Source organism: Ammospiza caudacuta, chromosome 3 (assembly GCF_027887145.1).
Source record: "Ammospiza caudacuta isolate bAmmCau1 chromosome 3, bAmmCau1.pri, whole genome shotgun sequence".
Lineage (NCBI taxonomy): Eukaryota > Metazoa > Chordata > Aves > Passeriformes > Passerellidae > Ammospiza > Ammospiza caudacuta.
Window position 1 is genome coordinate 72,661,709 of NC_080595.1, and position 20,543 is coordinate 72,682,251.

General features: G+C 37.8%; 1 protein-coding gene across 3 annotated transcripts in view; it reads right to left on the bottom strand.

Moving 5' to 3' along the window:
• The window catches only part of ARMC2 (armadillo repeat containing 2), a 69,078-nt gene that overhangs the window by 13,003 nt on the left and 35,532 nt on the right, over positions 1 to 20,543 (bottom strand). For 2 of the 3 annotated variants that reach the window (XM_058801123.1, XM_058801122.1), the window contains exons 12-15: positions 6,114 to 6,429; positions 4,622 to 4,744; positions 2,679 to 2,792; positions 1,249 to 1,381 (exon numbers count right to left, since the gene is read on the bottom strand). In XM_058801123.1, the coding sequence (XP_058657106.1) occupies positions 1,249 to 1,381; positions 2,679 to 2,792; positions 4,622 to 4,744; positions 6,114 to 6,429 (686 nt within the window). Of the gene's footprint in view, positions 1 to 1,248; positions 1,382 to 2,678; positions 2,793 to 4,621; positions 4,745 to 6,113; positions 6,430 to 18,517; positions 18,618 to 20,543 lie in introns of all 3 variants that reach the window. The other variant, XM_058801124.1, reaches the window with a different exon arrangement.

Consider the following 20,543-nt stretch of genomic DNA (forward strand, 5'->3'; position numbering starts at 1 on the left):
AGAGATTTATAATCTGCTGAATAGTAAGGATAACTACTACATTCAGGTATGGCTGGAATTACCAGTCATTGAAGACCACCCAAAAAGAGGTTTGCTTTTTTCCTCCTCTCTGAAGGCAGTCATTGTGGAACAACAGGAGGCATCTAATGAAAAGCCAAAAGAACTTGCACTAATTTTTTTTAAATGTAACTCTCTGAAAAGACTAATTCCCTATTTTCTTTGGGCCACTATATATTGGTACAATAACCTCAGTTCCAAAAAAATCAGACCTGCTTCGGCACTGTCAGGATGATCTCCTTAACAATCACTTCCAAATTATCTAGATTCATTCCAGGCTGCTGCTGCTTTTTGTTCCTTCCCTCACAAATTTTCAGACACAGTATAGAAAATTCTGAATTTGTATGGCTCTATAGGCTACAGAATATTCTATATTATAGAAATTTCTCACATTCATTATTCAATTTGCCAGCAACTTCTTTTTATTCTCCTTTTCCAGCTTTATATTGTAAGTTAACTAGAACGTGGGAAGGAAGGAAGGACGAGAAGACTATGCATTGCTTACAGTGTATAACAAAGTAATTATATGATGTATGAACAGGAAAGCATTTCAAAGTGAGACATATTGTTTCATAACTGTGGGCTGCACCAACTGCTTTACAAGCACAGGAACATGATCTTTCATGTTGCTCCAATTAAGCTGGATCCGCTATTATCTGAACATCAAAGCCACAAGCATTGCATCCACGGTGCTTTTTCAAGGTCTAATATCCCTTACAATGTTACAGTGCCCTTAACTCGTAAGTCCCAGAGAGAGGAGACCCAGAGCATGGCTACATCAGGTAGGTTTCCCTACAGAACCAAGTGGTTACAAAAATTGCAAGGGACCATCTGGTTTATAATTTCCTGAAGTACCTTCACACCTGCCGCAGACACACACTCACCCTGCTGTTCACTGCAGCCCACCTAGGACCCAGTTAAGCCAAGCTCAAGCAGCTGCTGCAAAGCCAGGCTTTAGTTGCTTTCTTCTATGGTACCCTCTGCTGTGTACATCACAGAAGGTCTTTGGGAGACTTTTCTGCAGGGTTTGACCCTTACGAAAGGCTGGTTCTCACAGAACTTTAGATACTAAGTATCTATTATGCTGGCATCTTTATTACAGCTACTGGCCCCAGAAAAAAAACATCCAATTAAAACTTTTTGGCCAAACTACTCAAAATTACCTTTTCTCAAGCACAATCAGGAACTTACTTTCCAATTCCTCCTTCTTCCATGAGAAAAGCTCGTTTGTTCTCATCTACTGTGAGATTGAGGAGAACTCCACAGGCAGGAAAACAGACCTCTCGGTCCTTGGAATCGAGCAAAGCAATCACAAACTTGTATACTGGATTGTAAAAAGGAAACAATATTACCAGGAAGATGGATTTACCATACAAGTGGCATTACAACACACTTATTAGAAAGCAGTGAAATGCAGGATACCCTATCCAAAAATTCACCCTTGTAGCGTATTACTGTGATATTTGTAGAGGAGGCACATGACAGAGCAACATACGCTGAACACCAGTTCCTTCAAAACAACAAACCAGAAATTCTAGTAATAAAAATACACCAAAGAAATGTGGAAATCCCATCAGAAGTTGACCAAACTGAATTGAAGCTTATTACTTGAAATTATCACCTCCGTCTCCATCCCAGAGTCAGCAGAAACTGCAAGGATTTGGCATCTGGCACTCAGAAAGGGAAGTTCTTTCCCCTGTGATCCAGCCTGGGGCTCCAGTGGGAGCAGCATCCCCAGCTGCTGGCACTGACTGCAGAGCTGTGCAGCCAGCCCCAGCCTGGGAGTGGGAGCTGGGCTGGCCTCTCTGAGAGCAAGCCCCTCTGCAATTCCTGAGCTTGGCACACCAACACCACTGTCTCTCCAGCTGGAAAATTTAGTCCTTTGACTGAGACTGTTCACCAGGAACCAGCTCCTAAGAGTCACTTCTCCCTTCATTTATGGTGATGTGCCACCCTTGGAATAAAGAGTTGCATATTGTGACATGATCACCTCACTTTCAGCACCAAGAGGCAGAGAGAAAAAAATTACAATGAAGTGGTGTCTAAGCTGATGACACCTTCTGTGGATAGCAAGGAGTTGCCATTTTCCCCAAAGCTCTTCAGCTACACAAAGCAAAAGGACTTGAGAAGACTTGTACCCTACTTCACCCCGAGGCAAACAGGAGGTCTTTGCTGAGGCAGACAAATCCAAGCCACATGGTAAAAAGTGCTAACAAGCTGTCAAATGTGGGAATCAAAAATCTGAGCTTATGAACCTAAATAAGATTTTAATTGGATTTTAATTTTATATCATATCACTACTAACCTGCAGGATCTGAAAAGCTATTTGAGTAAAGGGAAATTTCAAATTTGAAACTTCAGGAAAAACAGAGTTTTTGTAATATCTACCTTTGTGAAAGTACCATGGCATATTTTTCCTACTCCAATATTTCCATTTTAATGAAACTGAAACGAAATGGTATTTATAATGGCTATTATTGGATTCTAATGTTTGCCTAATTTGCAAAACATCAGGGAAGATTGATTCTACCCTTTAACTGAGACAGCTTATTAACAACTTTTTCTTTTTAGAACCGTGGACATTCAAAAATAGAACTCCTACAAACACAAAAGTAACTCACTCTTTTTCTGCATGATGAAGTCACGGATCTCATGATGTTGGGAAAGATTGCCAAAGACTCTGACAGCCTCCACAACTGCATCCATATTGTCACTCATTAACAGCTTTAAAAGCACTGTTGGTTTGCAGAGAAATTAAATAAAAATTATAAATCACAAATATATAGCTCTTTTTTATCAATGAATATCAGAATGAAAACAGCAACAGCTATAAATCTAAAAAATGAGAGCAGTTGTCTGTCTGGTGGCAGCAAAGGGGGTGAGCTGATGGTAGAACAAGAACAAAATTGCATATGGCTTCAAAGATAAAACAAAGAGCTCCAATATGGGACTAAGTGCAAGGAACAAACGAGGAGTTATGGAGACAGTCTAAGCACAGCTGTAATAAGGGGAGCCAGTTTTGCTATGCAGTTTTGAGTGAGCTCATGAAAATCCAGGAAGGCATAATTTAAAAAAAATAATATAATAATGTAATATATAAGAGAATTGATTTAGATCCGGAACAGATGGTATTATGGTGGGATGAAATTATTTTCTGACATTAGCTCTGTTTTCTCTTAGTGCTGCTATAACAAGCTAACACATTTTCTCTCAACAGCTACTTAATATTGTCCCAATCTGATACATTCACTTCCTTGCTGCTTTTCTGCTTAGCAATTTCACATATGATCAGTGTGTGCTTCAGCAGCAGGAGTGAGACCTTCAGCACTTCCTAGGAAGAGCTACAATCATGGAAGATTTCGGTGCACGGCAGAGAGTGATGTTACAGAAGTTACATTTATCAGTCTTCTGTGAATACAAAGCAAAACACTAAAATCAGTCCATCACACAGAGGACTCAAATAAGTCAACCCTTAGCCCTTCATATGATAGATAAAGAAATATAGAAGGGAGGTTGGCTTTGTCCTCATTACTTCTGCCTCTGGATGTTGCAATACTGAACACATCTTGAATTTGTCTTAAAAAGACATCTGAAGGGATTTTTTCCACCACTCATATCAAACAGGAAGCATTCTCAAAATGCCTGCAGCAGCAGAAAGCCTGTTGATCCTGTATCAAAAGGTTTCCTCTTTCCTCAGTTCAGGAAGGTGATGGGACTGGCTCCATATGCCAACACACAGGACAGAAGTAATATGTTTTCAACCAGCAACAAGAGGCAGCTGGCTTACAGGTGATAAAATGAGCTGTGACAGAACAGCAGAAATGTCACCTACAGAGAAAATGATGTCTACCAGTCCAGGCACTGGGCTGACAGCCAGGATATCCTTTCCTATTCCTCATTTTACCTGTTGTGTGAACTTCAGGTTCTGTCTCTCCCCAGCGTCTGGTCTATTGAGATAGAGAGATGTGCAAGACACAACCTCTCTACCTTTTGTACAACATTACACAATAGTCTCAGAAGTCAGTGCAGTTCCTACACATAACTGATTATTGACCACTATGTCAAGAGGGGAGAGAATCACTCAATATAATATTGAGTGATTATAATCAAGTGAGTGATTATAATCAAGTGAGTAATATAATATTGCCAATGGATTTACAAGCCAGAAACAGACACAAATCTGATTTTACAGGTATAGAAAGTATGTTTTTATCAAGAAGAAAAAACCCTCTTGCCATACTGTGATTAGAAGGAAAAAGCAACATGATTATTTTGGCTCAGGTATATGGATTTTGAAAAAATCTGGCAAAAATTGCTCAACAGAAAACAATACAGCAAATTCCTTTGTGGAAGAAAAGAAGGGGTTTTGTGAACAACCCAACTATTTTCATATAAGTCATAGTGTTTTCAAGAAAAATGGGAAATCATTATTGAAAGAATTTAGCCCTATGAACTTTATACTCCTGCAAGATAATACCACAAAATGTTATGTGTCTTTCTGTTGTGTCAAAATGTTTCTGCTTTCAAAAAGCTGTACAAAAAGTACTTGTTTAAAAGTCCTTACTTTCAGCAATGTGTAGCTGCTTCTCCTGAACTGCAGAATTCTCCACTTGGTAGTAGGACAAATTGTTGATTGCTGTTGCAGCATTGATGACCAACTCTTCACAATCATCAACTGACTTGTATTCTGAGAGTAAAAAAACCCAAAACATAGGCATATGTAGATAAACACACACATGTGTCTAATTTTGCAGTGCATTAGATCCCAGAAGGAAAGTGAATAATAGTTTATGTGGCCACTACTTCAGTCAAACCTTCTGTTGTTGAGTAACATGGCAGAAGCTAACAGGAACACCTGATCCAAAAATGGCAATACAAAACCATTCTTCCCCATTATTAATTTAGAGAAATCATTGTGACTTAGGCAAAATAGTTTAAAATTTAGTTAGTTAAGACATTCGACAAATCCTCTTTGCTGTTTTAAGATGGCACTGAGTCCACATGCAGAAACAGGGCTGTGTGATAGACATGGAGAAAAAATGGTTAAAAAACCCTTCGACAATATTTGAAAGACTTTTCTCTTAGATTTCCTGACAGAATGTTAACATGCAAAAAAGTCTGAAAGACTTATTTGTCCGAGGTCTCTGGCCACAGAAGCCAAGAGTGAAGGAAATAAAAGAGGGGTAAGTTCATAGGGAGACAGAACATTTTGTAGTAAACAGACTGATAAAGTGCTCAAGAAGAGGAGAGGGTAGCAGAGAGAAGCTCTGAAGGTCAAAAGCACTTACAAAATCATTAAGACATTTTCAACCCATGAGACAGAACCAAGTTGTGCGTCTGACTCGTCTCATCCCTCATGACTGCTAAGACAGTGTACAATCAGGTTGATTACCTTAACATAATATTTAATGTTCTTATTACACAGTAAAATATACTGAGCTGTTTAACATGTATCTTGTCACAGTTAAACTGTTATGGGCCAAACAGACCAGCCCTAGTCTGTAATCAGATTTACAAGGGGATCAGTAAGTGGTAAAGGAACTGCAGTCCTAATCCTCCATTTGGAAGGAGACACTCTTCCATCTGAAAGAGATAAAAGGCTGGAAGACTGAAAAAGAAGGAAAAAAGTAAGAGAAAATTCTTTACAGAAGCTGAAAGTTATGGGTGCAGAGAACAGGAACAATCCAAAACAGTCACAAAAAATACAAACCTTTAAAAAAAACAAACCACCACCAAACACACCTATATAGCACCTGATAAGAACAAACTTTCCTTATATATTAACTCTCAGTGAGATGTGTTTAAAATAAAATTTGTTTTCTTATCTTTAATGATCCTATCTGCAAATCTGATCCCTGAATTAAAGACTTCTACAACATCTTTCCCCAGATACTGAAAAGTCAGTACCAAAGCAGCAATGCTTCTCAAACAGGCCTCCTACATAAAACAGTTTATGAATGTCAGCCAATTGACTTTGGGGTTTCTTTGCAATGGAAAGTCTTAAACTCTCCTTACAGGCTGAACAAAGATAACAAGCACAACATAAATGTTATTACCTAGTACTGTAACAAGTAATCCTACAAGAGGATGGGCAGCTGCCAGAGCTGCACCTACTCTAGGGTGAATGGAGAGGTTGGCCAGCACTCTGATCAGTTTTATCAGAACATCTTCTGCTTCTGAAGGATACTTTGGTTGGCTTTTTCCTTTTCTATCATGATGCCATGTCGGTGCATTCAAATCAAGTTCATAGTAGGTTTGGAATAATGATGTCAAGGTGTTAACACTTCCTTTTTCTTTAAAAAATTGCTCCCGGGACTGGTCATTCCTTGCTGTTAAATTCCCAAGAATGAAGATGATACGGATAACCAAATCCTATAACAAAATAAATAAACAAACCACGTTACATGGACAACAGCAGAAGGTGGCAGCTGCTTAAAAAGAAGACAATACTTAATTTGCTTCCCAATTCTGATAACAGCACATCCAGAACAACTGAAGGAATGCCAAACACAGTAGCTATAAATAACTTTTTATGCTACCAATTTTCAAAACTTGATTTACAGAAGAAATCAAAAACATCTGACAGAACTAGATACCCCTGGAGTAATTACTAATGCAATATACTTAGGAAAGGTCATCTATTTTTACCAAGCCCACAGTAATCTTAAAACATCTTAGACCACACTTTATATAATTAGAATAATCAGAAAAATCAGCAGAATTTACTATCTTTCAAGTAAGAAAGTTTCAGCTGTGACAGGAAGAGACCACAACCTTTCCTTTTCTAGGCCTGGTAACCATTTTAGAAGTTAAACTCTTTCCCCTTGATTTGTTACTGTTAAATCCAAATTAGGTTTTATTCATTTTGTTGTTCATTCTAACTGCTTACAGATAGCTGACTTATTTGTTCCTAATTTTTACCAGAAATACAATTTAAATTCACTGGTCTGTCATTTCTCAGTTCCTTCTCTTTCTCTTTTTAAAAACAGGCACCCTACAACCTTGAAATTCTTCATAACTTTTCAAGAATCTCAGAGACTGAGATCCCCTTTTAAACACCAAAAGGTAAATTGAATCAGCTGGTTTGATGACATTTAATATGCTTCAGTTTGTTTTTCAGTGACAAAAGACTCCAGGCTAAAGTAGAGATTATTCATTTGGTCATACATAACCCTTTCAGAAAAAGAAGCAAAAAAAAAAAGGCATTTCACACTTAACTATCCACAGTACCTGCCAGTAATGCTCAGCTTCTTCTGAACACCAGAGAAATTATTTCCTTGCTGTCTTCTCAATTTACTATAAAAAGTTTTGTTTCTTTTTATGTCCCTTTGTAGTTGCACCTCACATTGTGCTCTGCTGGGGTTTTCTTCTGATTTTAAATGCTCTTCCTACCCTTTTACTTTTATCATTGTTGAATGAGACCTACTTTCTATTTTTGTAAGGTATCTTGAGATCTCATGATTTAAGCAAGTTGCTCTCCTAAAGCACTTTCTAGCCTGACCTTCATTTTGTACATTCTGAGATACAACCTTTTAGTGGCAAGACTAGAGGATCCTAACTGAATGGCAATTCAACAACATCCCTGCCTGTTTATTACCCACCAGTATGTGACAAGAAAAAAAAAAAATTCTGAAAGTCTAAAGTAACTCAGGTTTAAACTACTTCAAACATCTCCCTCTGTCACTTGCATCAAAATCTACTCATTTTAAAAGGAGTCTGTAGCTTTAGCTTAATGGTGCAGGTAAAGTAACAGCATTTCTTCAAGTATGAGAAACATCTGCCTTTAGCTGCTAACCTGCTGTACTTGCACTAACCTAGAATTTTACTGAACAATTATTCCACTGTTTTTGTTCAAATATCATCATTACATTTACACATATTCTAACCCTCCCTGGTATTAGCAACATAAGTTAACCAGGCTCAGTCTAACTTGTTAAACAAGCTAATACTGAAGTAAAAAAGATGTTTAGGCAGCAACTCCTCCTTTGATACCTGCCTTCATCAGTAAGTTTCAGGTCCTAAGCCTCTGCCACAAGACACTGGCAATAACATCCTCTCAGGAAGATGAGTGCTATGTCTGAACATGAGAAGCAGCAGTCTCCTATGTGAGGAAATGGTTTTCACATTCATGTATTTAATAATATCACTCTGTAGGACCCACTTCCACTTTTTTTTTAACTAGGCATCACATTTTTTCTTAGGCTCTAAATGTCATCACGACAATTTTTTATGAATATTCTTAATGACTAACCACTAAGAGCTTTCACCTTTGCTGGCACAACACCCAACTCACAAAGGCTGTAAAAATTTGAAGCAAACAACTGATGAATCAGAAGAGAGAACTGAAAAAAGCAGGCAATCTAGTTTGACTCGTTTATATTGACTTTCTAATTTTGGTCAAAATGGTATCAGCCCAGCAACAGCTCTGCCCAATCAGGAAAGAGACAAACAGGTACCACACAGCAATCAACTGATATTTTGAGAAGTGTGATCTCAGCTGTGCTTTCCACCTACAGCCCAGGAAAACAAACTTATAAAATACTTCTTTTTTAGCTAAGCACATCCGGCTTTAATAGAATAGTACCAAAGCTGCATTATCTCTCAGTGAAAATTTAACAAGCAAGGACAAAGAGGAAAGCAGTACAACTTCTCCTGAGTAGTACAATGCTCAAGGATTTGTATTATTTTTGGCTATATTTCTTTAAATGCTCATGGGTAAGGACTGCAAGAGCAAGAAGCAGCATCTTAGAATGGCTGTGTAAAAAGATACATGCAGAACTACACGATATTTTGAAACTGCTTGCAAGACTAAACCTGTGCAAGGCCCATGGGCCTTTGTGTAGCAAAAACTCAATATAATAAATGAGATTACTGTTCATTTCCACGTCTGGAGCATTAACTACACATGGAATTTCAGACATTCTTTCATACTTACAGAAAAAATAAATTTATCAGATCAATTTCTATCATATGGAAGTTTAAACATGTATTGCACTAAAGACAAACTAGATTAAATATAGGAATTACACTCAGTTATTTCATCTTTTTATAGTGAGGCATTCATGTGAGACATGATGAACACAGAGTGTACTAAAACCTGAGTGGAAGGCTATATATTAGAGCACACAGCTTCACCTACATAAATAAATTTGAACAAACAAATCAAGAAAAGCTTGAGAAGATCTTTCTATTTGCTTCCTATCTGTGAAGAAACTGTGATATTTTGGGTTTTGAGGTGGTAATGGCACCACATACTCCATCAACATGTAACTCTTATTCTTCTGGCAACTGACACATATACACTTGATCATCACGGATATGAAAGGTTTCTTGGCTTATCTACTTCTAAAACTCTCTTCCTTGCCCTGCCCTAGCAGCAAAGGTACCCCATGGACCTGCTGAGTCACAGAACCTGACAAGAGTTTATCCTGGCAATAAAGTACACCTGCCTTCAGTGTAAGCATGATGAGCACAGGTACAGCCTGTACACACATCTTATCAGGAAGGAAGGAAAGTAAATCAGGTCAGTAGTTTCTAACTAAAACAAGATCAACAAGGAAGGGCAGTCTAATCTAGAACCTGTGAATGCTGGCCAAGTACCTGCTGTTACTTTATCCGGGCCTTCAGAATGAGGGGGATAGTACAAAACAAAAGGTCAGATGCCAGCAGCTGAGTTCCTACTGAATCATCAGCTGCAAATGAAATCTGCTTTCCATGTTACCCAAATTTCAGTGGAGTTAGTCAAAATTCTACCACCTGCCCTGCTTCTCATTCAAATCTAATTTACACTTTACTTCCAAATTTGTATTTCTGCTTTATTATGCACCTTGGAAAGAAAACGTGGGAGTTTAATAATCTACTTATAGGCAAAATTAATGTAGTTATACTAAGCCAGAGCTAATCTCTTCCAAATACAGTAAATATTCATCTTGAAGTGACATTCTAGCTAGAAAAAATTCTGTTCAACCACAGAAACAACAGCTGTCACAATATGAAACTCAATTTAAATAATTAAAAAAAGGGGCAGAGGGCAGTGGTGTAGAACACACTGGAAATATCAAAACCAAATAGAGAACCTCCTGACTAAGTACTGTGAAACAAGGAGCAGAGAGAAGTTTTGCCACAGGGACAGCAGGGAGTACCTTGTCAGTGAAGAGACCCTCCTTCCCCCCCAAATATTAATGCATTTGAGAAGAAGGAGAGACCATTAGTAAAATGCAATTATACTGTATCCACACCATAGGACCCTACTCAGTAATTTCTACATCCCAAAATCTGATCTGTTCAGCTAAACTTTTCAGAAAAGGGTTCATCTACACTTAGTGAATTTCAGCTATCAAGAACTTTTGCTTAGGTTTGTTTGTGGACACCAGGAAAAGGAAAAGAAGAAAAGGAAGCACATTGTTACCAGAACAATATTTGATGAAAAGCTGTGTAGGCTCTCTAAAAGAACAGTATTTCAGAAATTAACTTAATAAAAAAAATTTGAAAACCATATCCTCCATGGTATTGCTCCAATGACTGCTGATCTCTCTTGTTAAAATCTTTATTCTTATTACTAATTTAAATTTGAACAACTTTAGCCGATATTTCTTATCAGCTCTTTTTTTTTCCTAGATTAAAGACTGGTCTTCTAACAGAAATGTTTTCCTTGTGCAGATTCCATTAATAGGCAGCTTGCTAATGGTCTGACCTTTGTCATGGATAAATTAATTTCCTTGGAGCATTTTAACTCTAGTAATTCTTGTAGCTTTTTCTGAGGTGTTCCCAAGCTTTCAGCATCATTTACAGAAGTTAAAACAAAAATTACAATAACATATTTTCATAGCAGTGTGTCTCACCAAGCAGTATTATTATTATTGATATTTTATTGTTTATCTATCTAGTAATTACATACACTCACTTGTATCTTTTGATATTTTGATACACCAGAACAGCAGGTTTCTATATGATACATGCCAACTGGTTCATTACAAACTCTGAACACTGCATTTCTGATAATTTTACACTCAGTGTACAGATCAAATATTCTGCACTTTTCTTAACATTTTTGCTTTTTCTTCCAGCCAAAAAACCCCAAAAAACCCACAAAAAACCAAACAAAAGAAAAAACAAACAAAAAACCCCAAAAAATGAAAGCTTTAGGAAGATGCACATACACTTTTCAGCTCAGCACACTGTCAGAAATCATACTGTAGGGAAAGAGTGACCTTCTGTAGTTATTCACCTTTATGAGCAGGGAAATTCCTTCAGAGTTGTCAGAATATCTATCCTAGAATTGCTACTTCCTTCTTGGAAACAGAAGGAAATTCAGAGAGAATGACTGATCAGTAACAAATATGCAAGTACACACACAAAATACTGGAGAAGAGTCTTGTATTCTTTTGTTCTTTAGTGATCAATTACATTACTGATCAATTTCCTTTTTAAAATTGTCCTAGGCAGTATTACAATGTTGGGCTACACTGAGGAGGAATCCAACTGAAAATATGTACTGGTACATGTAGGAGAAAAGAACCACATTATCAATGCAAGTTCTTTGTGGGGTTACCTTGACGAGCATTTCAGCACAAGCAGTGGCATAACAGCACTCAATCTCCTTTCCATACACAGTTTCTTTCTTCTCCCACATTGCTGCCTCAGTATTTGGGATCAAGGAAGCATTTGTATGGCTGTTCAACAAACTAGACAGGAAAGCAATGCAGATAATAACCAGGAAAGGATTGGGGTTCTTTTTTCAGCTTCATGGTTATTGGAAGCTGGGTCAGTTCTCTGACACGATGTATGGTGCTGTCACACAAACAGCTGTCCTCAGCCCAAATGAGGGATGACACAGAGAAAAAGGGAGTAACCAAAACACAAAGAACACTTGGGACAGCACTGGATAACCATTTATTTAGAAGCAAGCAGTAGACACAGGAACACACCATTGCCCCCAGTACAACGTTAATAAAAAAGCCCTTTGGAATCTCAGAAGAATGTGACGGCACTGAACAGAGCATCAATAACACTCTCAAAGTATTTAAAAGGCAAATGTGTACCTGACTAAACACAGGTGCAGCACTACACTGTGTAAGGAAGAGCCTGAGGTTGCTTTTGGGCACTACACGACTTATGTTCTATGAGTGACTGAAACAGACAGATGGTGGGTTCTTGGAGCTCATCACAGAGTTATCCATAAAGCAGCCAAAACACTAGCCAGGAAGAGCAGGCATCACCACATGCAGATAAGCCTTTGCCCAATCAATAAAGCCAGAAACACAGTGGGAAAATTCCCTGCAGTTAGAGGCCTCACCTGTGACAACCTTCCCCACAGCAGCACTCCCAAGAGCAAAGAGGACATTCAACAGCCCTGAAACAAGGTTTTGTCTTTGGGGGAGACAAGAGCAAGTCTCACAAGCAAAAGCCTGCTGGCTCACAGAAGACAATAAGCTGATTTGGGAGCTGCTAACTGGTAGATGCATTCGGGAAGGAAGCTGGGCACCCAGGCATTTATCAGTGAACCTGATAAATGTGGACAAGTCCTTACAGAGGATGACAAGGCAACATCTCTTCATTCAATAAATTGTTTCTGACAAACTGATTGCTAAATCAACCAGGTAAAGCAGTGTGCAAATTATAATTGAAAATAAGTGCAGTTCTTCAAGCTGATGCAAGAGATGCAAAAATAATAACAAATCTTTTCGAATGCATCAGGACTAGGAAGTTTGCCAAAATGTGAAGAACTAATTGATGATCAGGATAAAATAGGAGCACTGAGAGAAGAAAATGTAATTGCAGAGAAGCTAAATGAGTTCTTTGCATTGATTCATGCCCACTCTAGAAGCAACTGGGAGATCTCAATGAGACAGCATTCTCCAGGGAAGGCTCATCAGAGCCATCTGTCCAAAAGTGAAGCAATCACAAACAACTTTAAGGAACAAACTGACAAAACAAAGAGTAACCAATCACTAAGACTGGATAATTATCCAACAGTTCTAAAAGAAATAATTAATTAAATAGCTTAATTACTAACAGCACTATGCAACCTCCTATAACGGTAACAAACATGAAAAGATTCCAAGTGAGAATAAAGTCTGGTGTCTGGACCAGATAAATTAGAAGAGACCATTAAAAAAAAAAAAAAGAACGAAAAAACGAGTGGACACAATCAGCTTTAAGACTTCTAATTTCTTCCTTATGCATTTACTGAGTTCTTTGAAGGGATTAACAAACATGCATAAAAAAGACCCATCTGATATCTCCCATGTGACTTTCCAGGAGACTTAACAAAGTCACTCACAAAAATCCTAGTGAAACTAAGGAGTCATGCTGTAAGGGAGAATGTCCTGGTATAAATGAATGATTAGAGGATGTAAAACATATGGATATGTGATATGGAAGAATGTACTGATTTCACCATGATATTCAAAGTACATAAGATGAAGGTCGACTGAAAAGCTGAAAAAGAATTGTAGTCAGTTGGTAATAAAATGGCAGATGAAATTTAAATGCATTAATTTACACATTAAAGGATCTATGGAAAAGAACAAGGCAAACATATCTTTCTGTATAAAATTACAGCTTTTAAACCAACCATATCTACCTACAGAGCAATCTCAGAGTTAATGACAGAGTTTAATGAACACAGATCAAGAAAGCAAATAAAGTATTGGGAATTATTGGGAAATAAATTTATGCAGGCACATATATCTACAATATAGCCACATCTTAAGTGCTGTGTTCTGGTTTCCTCCTTTCAAAAAAAGAGACAGGAATCAGGATTGGAAAATGTTATGAGAAAAGCAACGTGGATACACCATGGCATGGAACAGTCTCTCTATCAGAAAGGGCTATGTAAGCAAGGACTCCTCAGCATGGAAAAGAGGTAACTTGAAGAGAGTAGGATAAACACTTAGAAAATCAAGGGAGGTGTGAAATGAACAGTGTGCTTTACCACATTTGCAATACAATAACCAGAAGGCATCAAATAAAGACAGTAAAGGCAAAATTCAAAATAGGCAAAAGGAATTGTTTGCTATACAACTCCTCGTCAATGGATCTGTAAGACATTAAAAGTTTATATGGGGTAGAAGAGAAACTGTAGAATTTCATAGAAAAGAAGTCAGCTGAGGTTTATTTCATACACAGCTGGCTGAGGGTGTTTCCAAACTGGAAAGAGTTGGGGGTTTGGTAAGTACACACAGGAAGCATCATAAAAGCCTGCTCCATTTTTACTGTTCTCCAGACATCTGAATCTCACCATTGCTGAGTATCAAGAGCAGACTGGATGAACTGCTCATGTGATCCAATGTAATTATCATTTTGCTGAATAGGCAATTACTGCATCCAGTGATGTCAGATTCTTAAAAAAATGCTTCCCAATTTCAAAATAAGGAACACCAAGGTGTAAGGGGACCTTTCTATACAACAGGCATAAGACTGCTCCTATACAAATTTTAGTATCACACCCTGTGTTTGTACTCTTAGGATTGAAAGCAGACTCCTAACTGATAAAACCTGACACAGAAGCTGGCAGGGCCCCAAAATGCCACCTAAGCTCAGGTCGTGCCTGACTTATTGACAGAAGCTACCGTCCTATTAGGCAATGTCTCTGTTCCAAAAGCACGGCCTGCTTGTGACTTGTGATATTAACCACAGCCTGAGAAAGTCACTCTTGATGCAGCTTATCTGGAAAGCTTAGAGATGATAATGATGTGGGGAAGTGGAGCAGAACCCTGCTAGAAGATTTCTTGAGATGGGCAAAAGTCTACGATGCTGACTAGAAGCAGAATCATTCAAAGCTTATCCTGTGAGACAGAGAAATTACACAAACACTTCTGACAGTTTTGACAGCATGTGGCAACCACCAAGGATTTTTTTTGTTACTCCACACAAGTAAGATCCAAAGCCAACCATGAATGCATACTTCAGATGTGTGTAAAAGCCCAATTGACTTCCCCAGTCCTGCCCTGAAGATTCAGCTTTTCCAGTCTTCTGTATTCCCCACCTAAGACTGTGACACATGGTATTACCAAGTCCTGCCAACTCAAATTCCCCAAAAGTCTGCCTCATAGACTTGAATCATTACTCTTTCATTTCTTCTGACTCCTTCACCCAAGAGAGAAAATGAGCTGAGAAAAAAAGGGAAAACAGTTATAACTGCAGTGTGGGGCAAAGAACAGAGACTATTTGGGTTGCAACTGTGGAATTCAGTGTGTGGTATGGGTGCAAGTCATTATGCCTATTTCCAGCACTCCCATTTTTACTTTCACAGTACTTAATAATTATCTTTAAAGTCACAATTATGACAGCCCTTGAGAAAGTCTGAATGCCAGTTTTCCTCTACTTTTTCCCCTGTGTTTCTTACTGCTATGACTGCCAGCAAAAAGCCTGATCCTACAAAATCTGCAACCTGAAAACTCAGAAACACACATACACACACGTCCTGTTTTCACATATCACTTTTTAGTCCTGAAGATTTTTCATGCTTTTATAATGATGATTTTTCCTTCTCTTTGATTCTTCCCACAGTAGACAATTTTACTCACACTGTTGTTACTTCACTTATTTTCAACACACACCAGCTCATACTGTAACTCATTAGCTGTCAACATTAAAAAAAAAAGATGAACAGTGCCAACTAAACCTCAGGAAAAACATTTGCACTCCACACAGCTCAAGTGTTTATTACATACTACAGAAAAAGTGGTGCATTACATTATCTATGTTCTTCTTGTTTCTGCAGGGCTTCACTAAGCTGACAACTTACAATTGTATGTTTGTTTCAAAACTGCAGTAAGACATAATTATTCTGAAGACATTGCATATATAATCAACACAATGTAATAGCTAAGGTTTTTTCTAATACACAAGGTACTTCTTTACTCGTTTGTATTTTGATAAAACAACCGACAATTTAACACAAAATGCAATGCTAACCTTGTGAAGAAAGATGTATTTTAGGACCACATAATAGCCAAAAGAGAAGCTAAATTATGAATACTAAATAACAAACAATTTGAGGTAGATATGAACCTACAATTCATTATGACACAAAGCCATTATCTCGGGAACCTAGAAAAGCTACCCTTAACATGACAGATTAAGTTTACTTAATTAAAGATCCTTAATCTCGGTTCCATAATTTGTTGAGTTTTTAATTCAATGGTCACAAGGAAGAACAACTATAAATCTAGGAAAATATAATGCCTTTGACATTTTTCATGTTATTTACATAGCATTTACATAGTATTTTACTAAAGTGTCTGTGAAGACAAAGCTATGCAAGAGCAGTCTGAACCTAGAAATAATCAGATATGCTACAGCAGATATTTAGAAGAGAAACAACTTAATCTTTGTTCCTCTTCCATGTGCATTATCATAGAAAACAAGGATGCTGGTAAACAGGAAAGGAACAAATTATTTTTGTATTTGGTAAGAGAAAGAATATTGTTCAGTATAGCCAATCCAGCTACCTTCATTAATTCCCTTCAATGATAGCAACCCAAAAGACCTCCTTCCAACAAATCCCCAAGAATTACTAACCCTGGGATAAACTGAACAGGATAACTAAATTATCTCAAACTAGTTTAGATGCTGACCAGCCAAGAAAGTTCCTTACTTTTAAGATGGATCTTAATGTAATTCAATATTCTCTGTTTTGAAACCTTGTTCCACATTTGAACATCTATGCTTGAGATAAAAATTATTTTCTTCTTAAAACTTACCTGGCAATAGGGCTGAGTAATTTGCCCTACACAGGGCACTCCACTCTTACCAATGTATCAATCTCTAAGACTGGGATCCTGCACCGAGCTCTGAGTTTTATCTTCAGTAAATGTAAGAAAGATCACTGTGATACAGCAGGATAATACAGCAACACCCCTGGAGTTCTAATAAAGTTGGCAGCAACTATACTCAGAATTTGACTTCATGATACAAGGCATTTTGACAAAGTCTAAACATTTATGTCTGCATGAACATCCCAAATGCAGTATTCCAGGCATGTGGTTTTCTCTGGTAAAGGAGAGATACATTTTGATATCTTATGCAGTTACATAAGATGGGAAGATGACTACAGTTAAAAAGATAATGGTATGGAACTGACAGGGAAAAACACAGTTGTACTGCCTGGATGAAATATGGTCAGCATATCTGACCTCCCACACACTAATGGGGACCCAACAGAGGGTGGAGCAGAGTGGAGACATCATGGCCAGGCACTGTGTTGAAACCCTTGCAGAGGAGGGAACTCAGTGGTACCTTCTAGTTGATAAGCCTCACAGCAGCTGAAAACCAAGGGAGATAAAGGAAAATGTCCTGCTCTTAAATCAGCAACTATTGTGAAATCATTCTACTTGGACTAATGCATGTCCCCATCCCAAGATTATCTTGGGTACTATCCTGAGATATCCACCCCCCAGTACAATCACTTCTCACTGACTAAGAGGTATGACCAAAGCTACTCAAGTTCCACCTAAACATAAAGAAATAGTATAAAAATGAGTTAAGAATGGGGAGAAATGGGGGAAGACTCCACTGTAACTTCTGGGATTAGTCGACAAGCTGAATCTGTCTTCTCTGTCATAGGGACGCCTACTGTGTAAGAAATGTGATCTCTATATGCTGAATGATTGTCTCATTATTATTATTATTATTATTATCATCATCATCGTTATCATTATCATTATTATATAGAGCTTGTTAGTACATTGCTTTAAATTAGTATATTGATTTGAATATGTTTTTTGCAGTCTGTTACTATCACTGGCAAGTCTCAAACCTTAACCTTTCACAATTCTATTAATGAAGAGTGTCAGTCTGCAAACTGTTAATGCAGTCCTCCAAGGGCACTGCCCTCTGCCCAGAGTGGGTAAAGGAGGAGAAGGTTCCTCTGCTAGGTGTGTGACACTGAATAAATGAGTGGAACTGATCCAGTGGGACTGCTTAGTGAAGGGTCCCATCATGCGACACTGATAGATTGGTTGGGCACAAGGGTCACGGCTTTCCTGGGGCTCTGACAGACTAATTAAACACAAAGGGGTTGAGTAAATCTCCCCTTTTTACATGACAGCAAGGAACATATTTTCCTCTGCTTTCACATTGCTTAGCTCTAGAAAAGTCACACTTCTTTTGCAGCTGAGGAGGACAGGAGAAAGCCCAGCAATTTCCAACAATTAAATATTCAAATAGATTTTTGCTTTAAAAAATATTTCTTAAAACTAGGAAAAAAATAGGTACTCAAAGGACTGTTTCTACACATGGACAGACAAGTTAATCAACTGTCCACTGTATTGCTTTGAATTTCTAATCTAAATTATTTCATTACAATTATTTACTATTTAGAAATGCTGTCAACCATTTAAAATTTTTATTTGGTAAATGCATAAAAGTAGTACACTGAAAACAAGCTTATACACAATAATACACAGACACATCAGAGGATTAATATATAAAAATCAAGAGATGAAAAACTGACCTGCTGCTTCTGGTATTTGTTTAGCAGGGCTAAAAATACAATGTAACATCTGGAGCAGTCTGCTAAAGCTGCACAGAAGTCATTGTAGGTAGAAAGTTTGCTATAAAGAAAAAAAAATAAATGAACGAAAGAACTTTTTTCCACAAAACATTTTTTAGAAAGTCACTTTTGATTCTCAGAGCTGTATTTTCCAACAAATGAAGTGAATGCCAGTACTCTGACTTCTAGCAGAGGCATGTGCAGTTATATAAGAGCACAACAGAAGCCCAGCTATCCTTGGCACAGTGCATTAGTGGAAGAAGCAAACATAAGGAGCTTCCCAACCTGCTTGCCATATGGGCACAGTATGCTAACACCAGCACTTCTTAGGGCTAAAGGGGAGAATTGGAATTTCAAGATGATGTGCGAAGTCAGACGAGAGGAAATGTGAGGTCCCTTCCTAGTGCTCATCTAGCAGAGCCCAGCAACAGTGCTAAGAGACACATCTCACCAGCAAATACAGAGACTGCCTCCTTGCAGGCAGGACTTATCTCTGCACATTTCCTAACAGCTGCTCCAGTCCTACACTGCTCACCTTGCCCATTGCCAGAACAGGGAACTGGACATGCTTTGGTCACACCATAAAAATGCAATAACAGAACAAGCTAGGATAACATCTTACTTCTTATGTAGTCAAAACCACAAAAGATCTGTGTTGATGCTCAATTACAACTTATTACAGGAAGATTTACAGTCTTATTGAATGAATAATCTGAATAGATTGAACACATTCTCTATGAAAAAGTTGCCCAAAGTTGATTGAGACATTAATCATTCTGTATTACTAGAAGACAAAACAAAATTAAAATCTGAGCTCTTTCCTGCATAGTGTATATATATATATTTTTTTTTTTTTTTTTGTGACTGCAATTTCCAGGAAGCTAATGAAATTGATTTATATGGCTAATTTGTATTCTTGGATCATGTAGTTCTAATCTTGAGGAAAAAAATTGAAGCAGCAGGACATTTTAAGTAAGGTAAGTTATTTTTTCTCCGTATTGAATTCTATACCAAGTAAATGTCCTTATCAGAATTACAGTGTAAGTATCAATTACACCTAATTACAAACTCATTATCCCACCTTTCATGGCATTTTCCAAGTAAAAGAAATGCTCCCTCCTCAGAAGAACTAAGTATGCTCAAAGTGCTATAATCACTGCAAGAGCTCGATTTTAGGAACAAAACTAGAGACAGATGTGAACAAGGTAGCATGGAACTGGGGAAGCCATTCACATGCTTTACAGATAGCACAAACAGCAAAGGAGCAGATTTGCCTGGTTTCAGCTGTGGGGAGGAAGGAGTGCCAGCCCCTTATGTTGTCACTGTTCAAAGCACAACTCAACCTCATCCAGAGAGGAGAAGGTGATGCATAATTTGGAGCATCTGAACAGGAGGAGAAATCTGTAATAAAATCTCATTGAACATAAAGCCACAGGCAACATGACTCAGTGCAGTAACAAAGCAGCAATGGCAAATACTTCATCCAGCACATCATTCATAAATTGCACTTATAATCCCATTATTCCTGAAATTACCAACAGCTGATTTCACAACTTCTTCCAAATCCTTACATTGTTTGCAAGCCCATCTTGCACTGAATACTGCAAGCTGATGCTTGGTAACTGAAGACTTTTGACTGAGAAACTATTCAGACTACAAAATGATCTTTGTGGTGACTAACTCACACTGTTCTCCCTCTAAAAAGCACAACTCGGGAAGCAGCCGTTGGCTGCTCATAAAACTGAGATTCTTTCAGCACTTCCATCTGCACACTCAAGCCCTGATCCCAGGGATTAATCTCCTCAAACACTCTGTAATTGCTCAAAACAATGAATACTGGTCACATTTTCCCTCTTGTGTATTTTATTTCACAATACACAGTTCCTTGTGTAATATCTCTCATTAAAAGTGAAAGTGGCCTAAATCAGGATTAATAAATACCTAATAATTTATACAGCTTTAAAATACAAGAAACGTCACTTTAAAA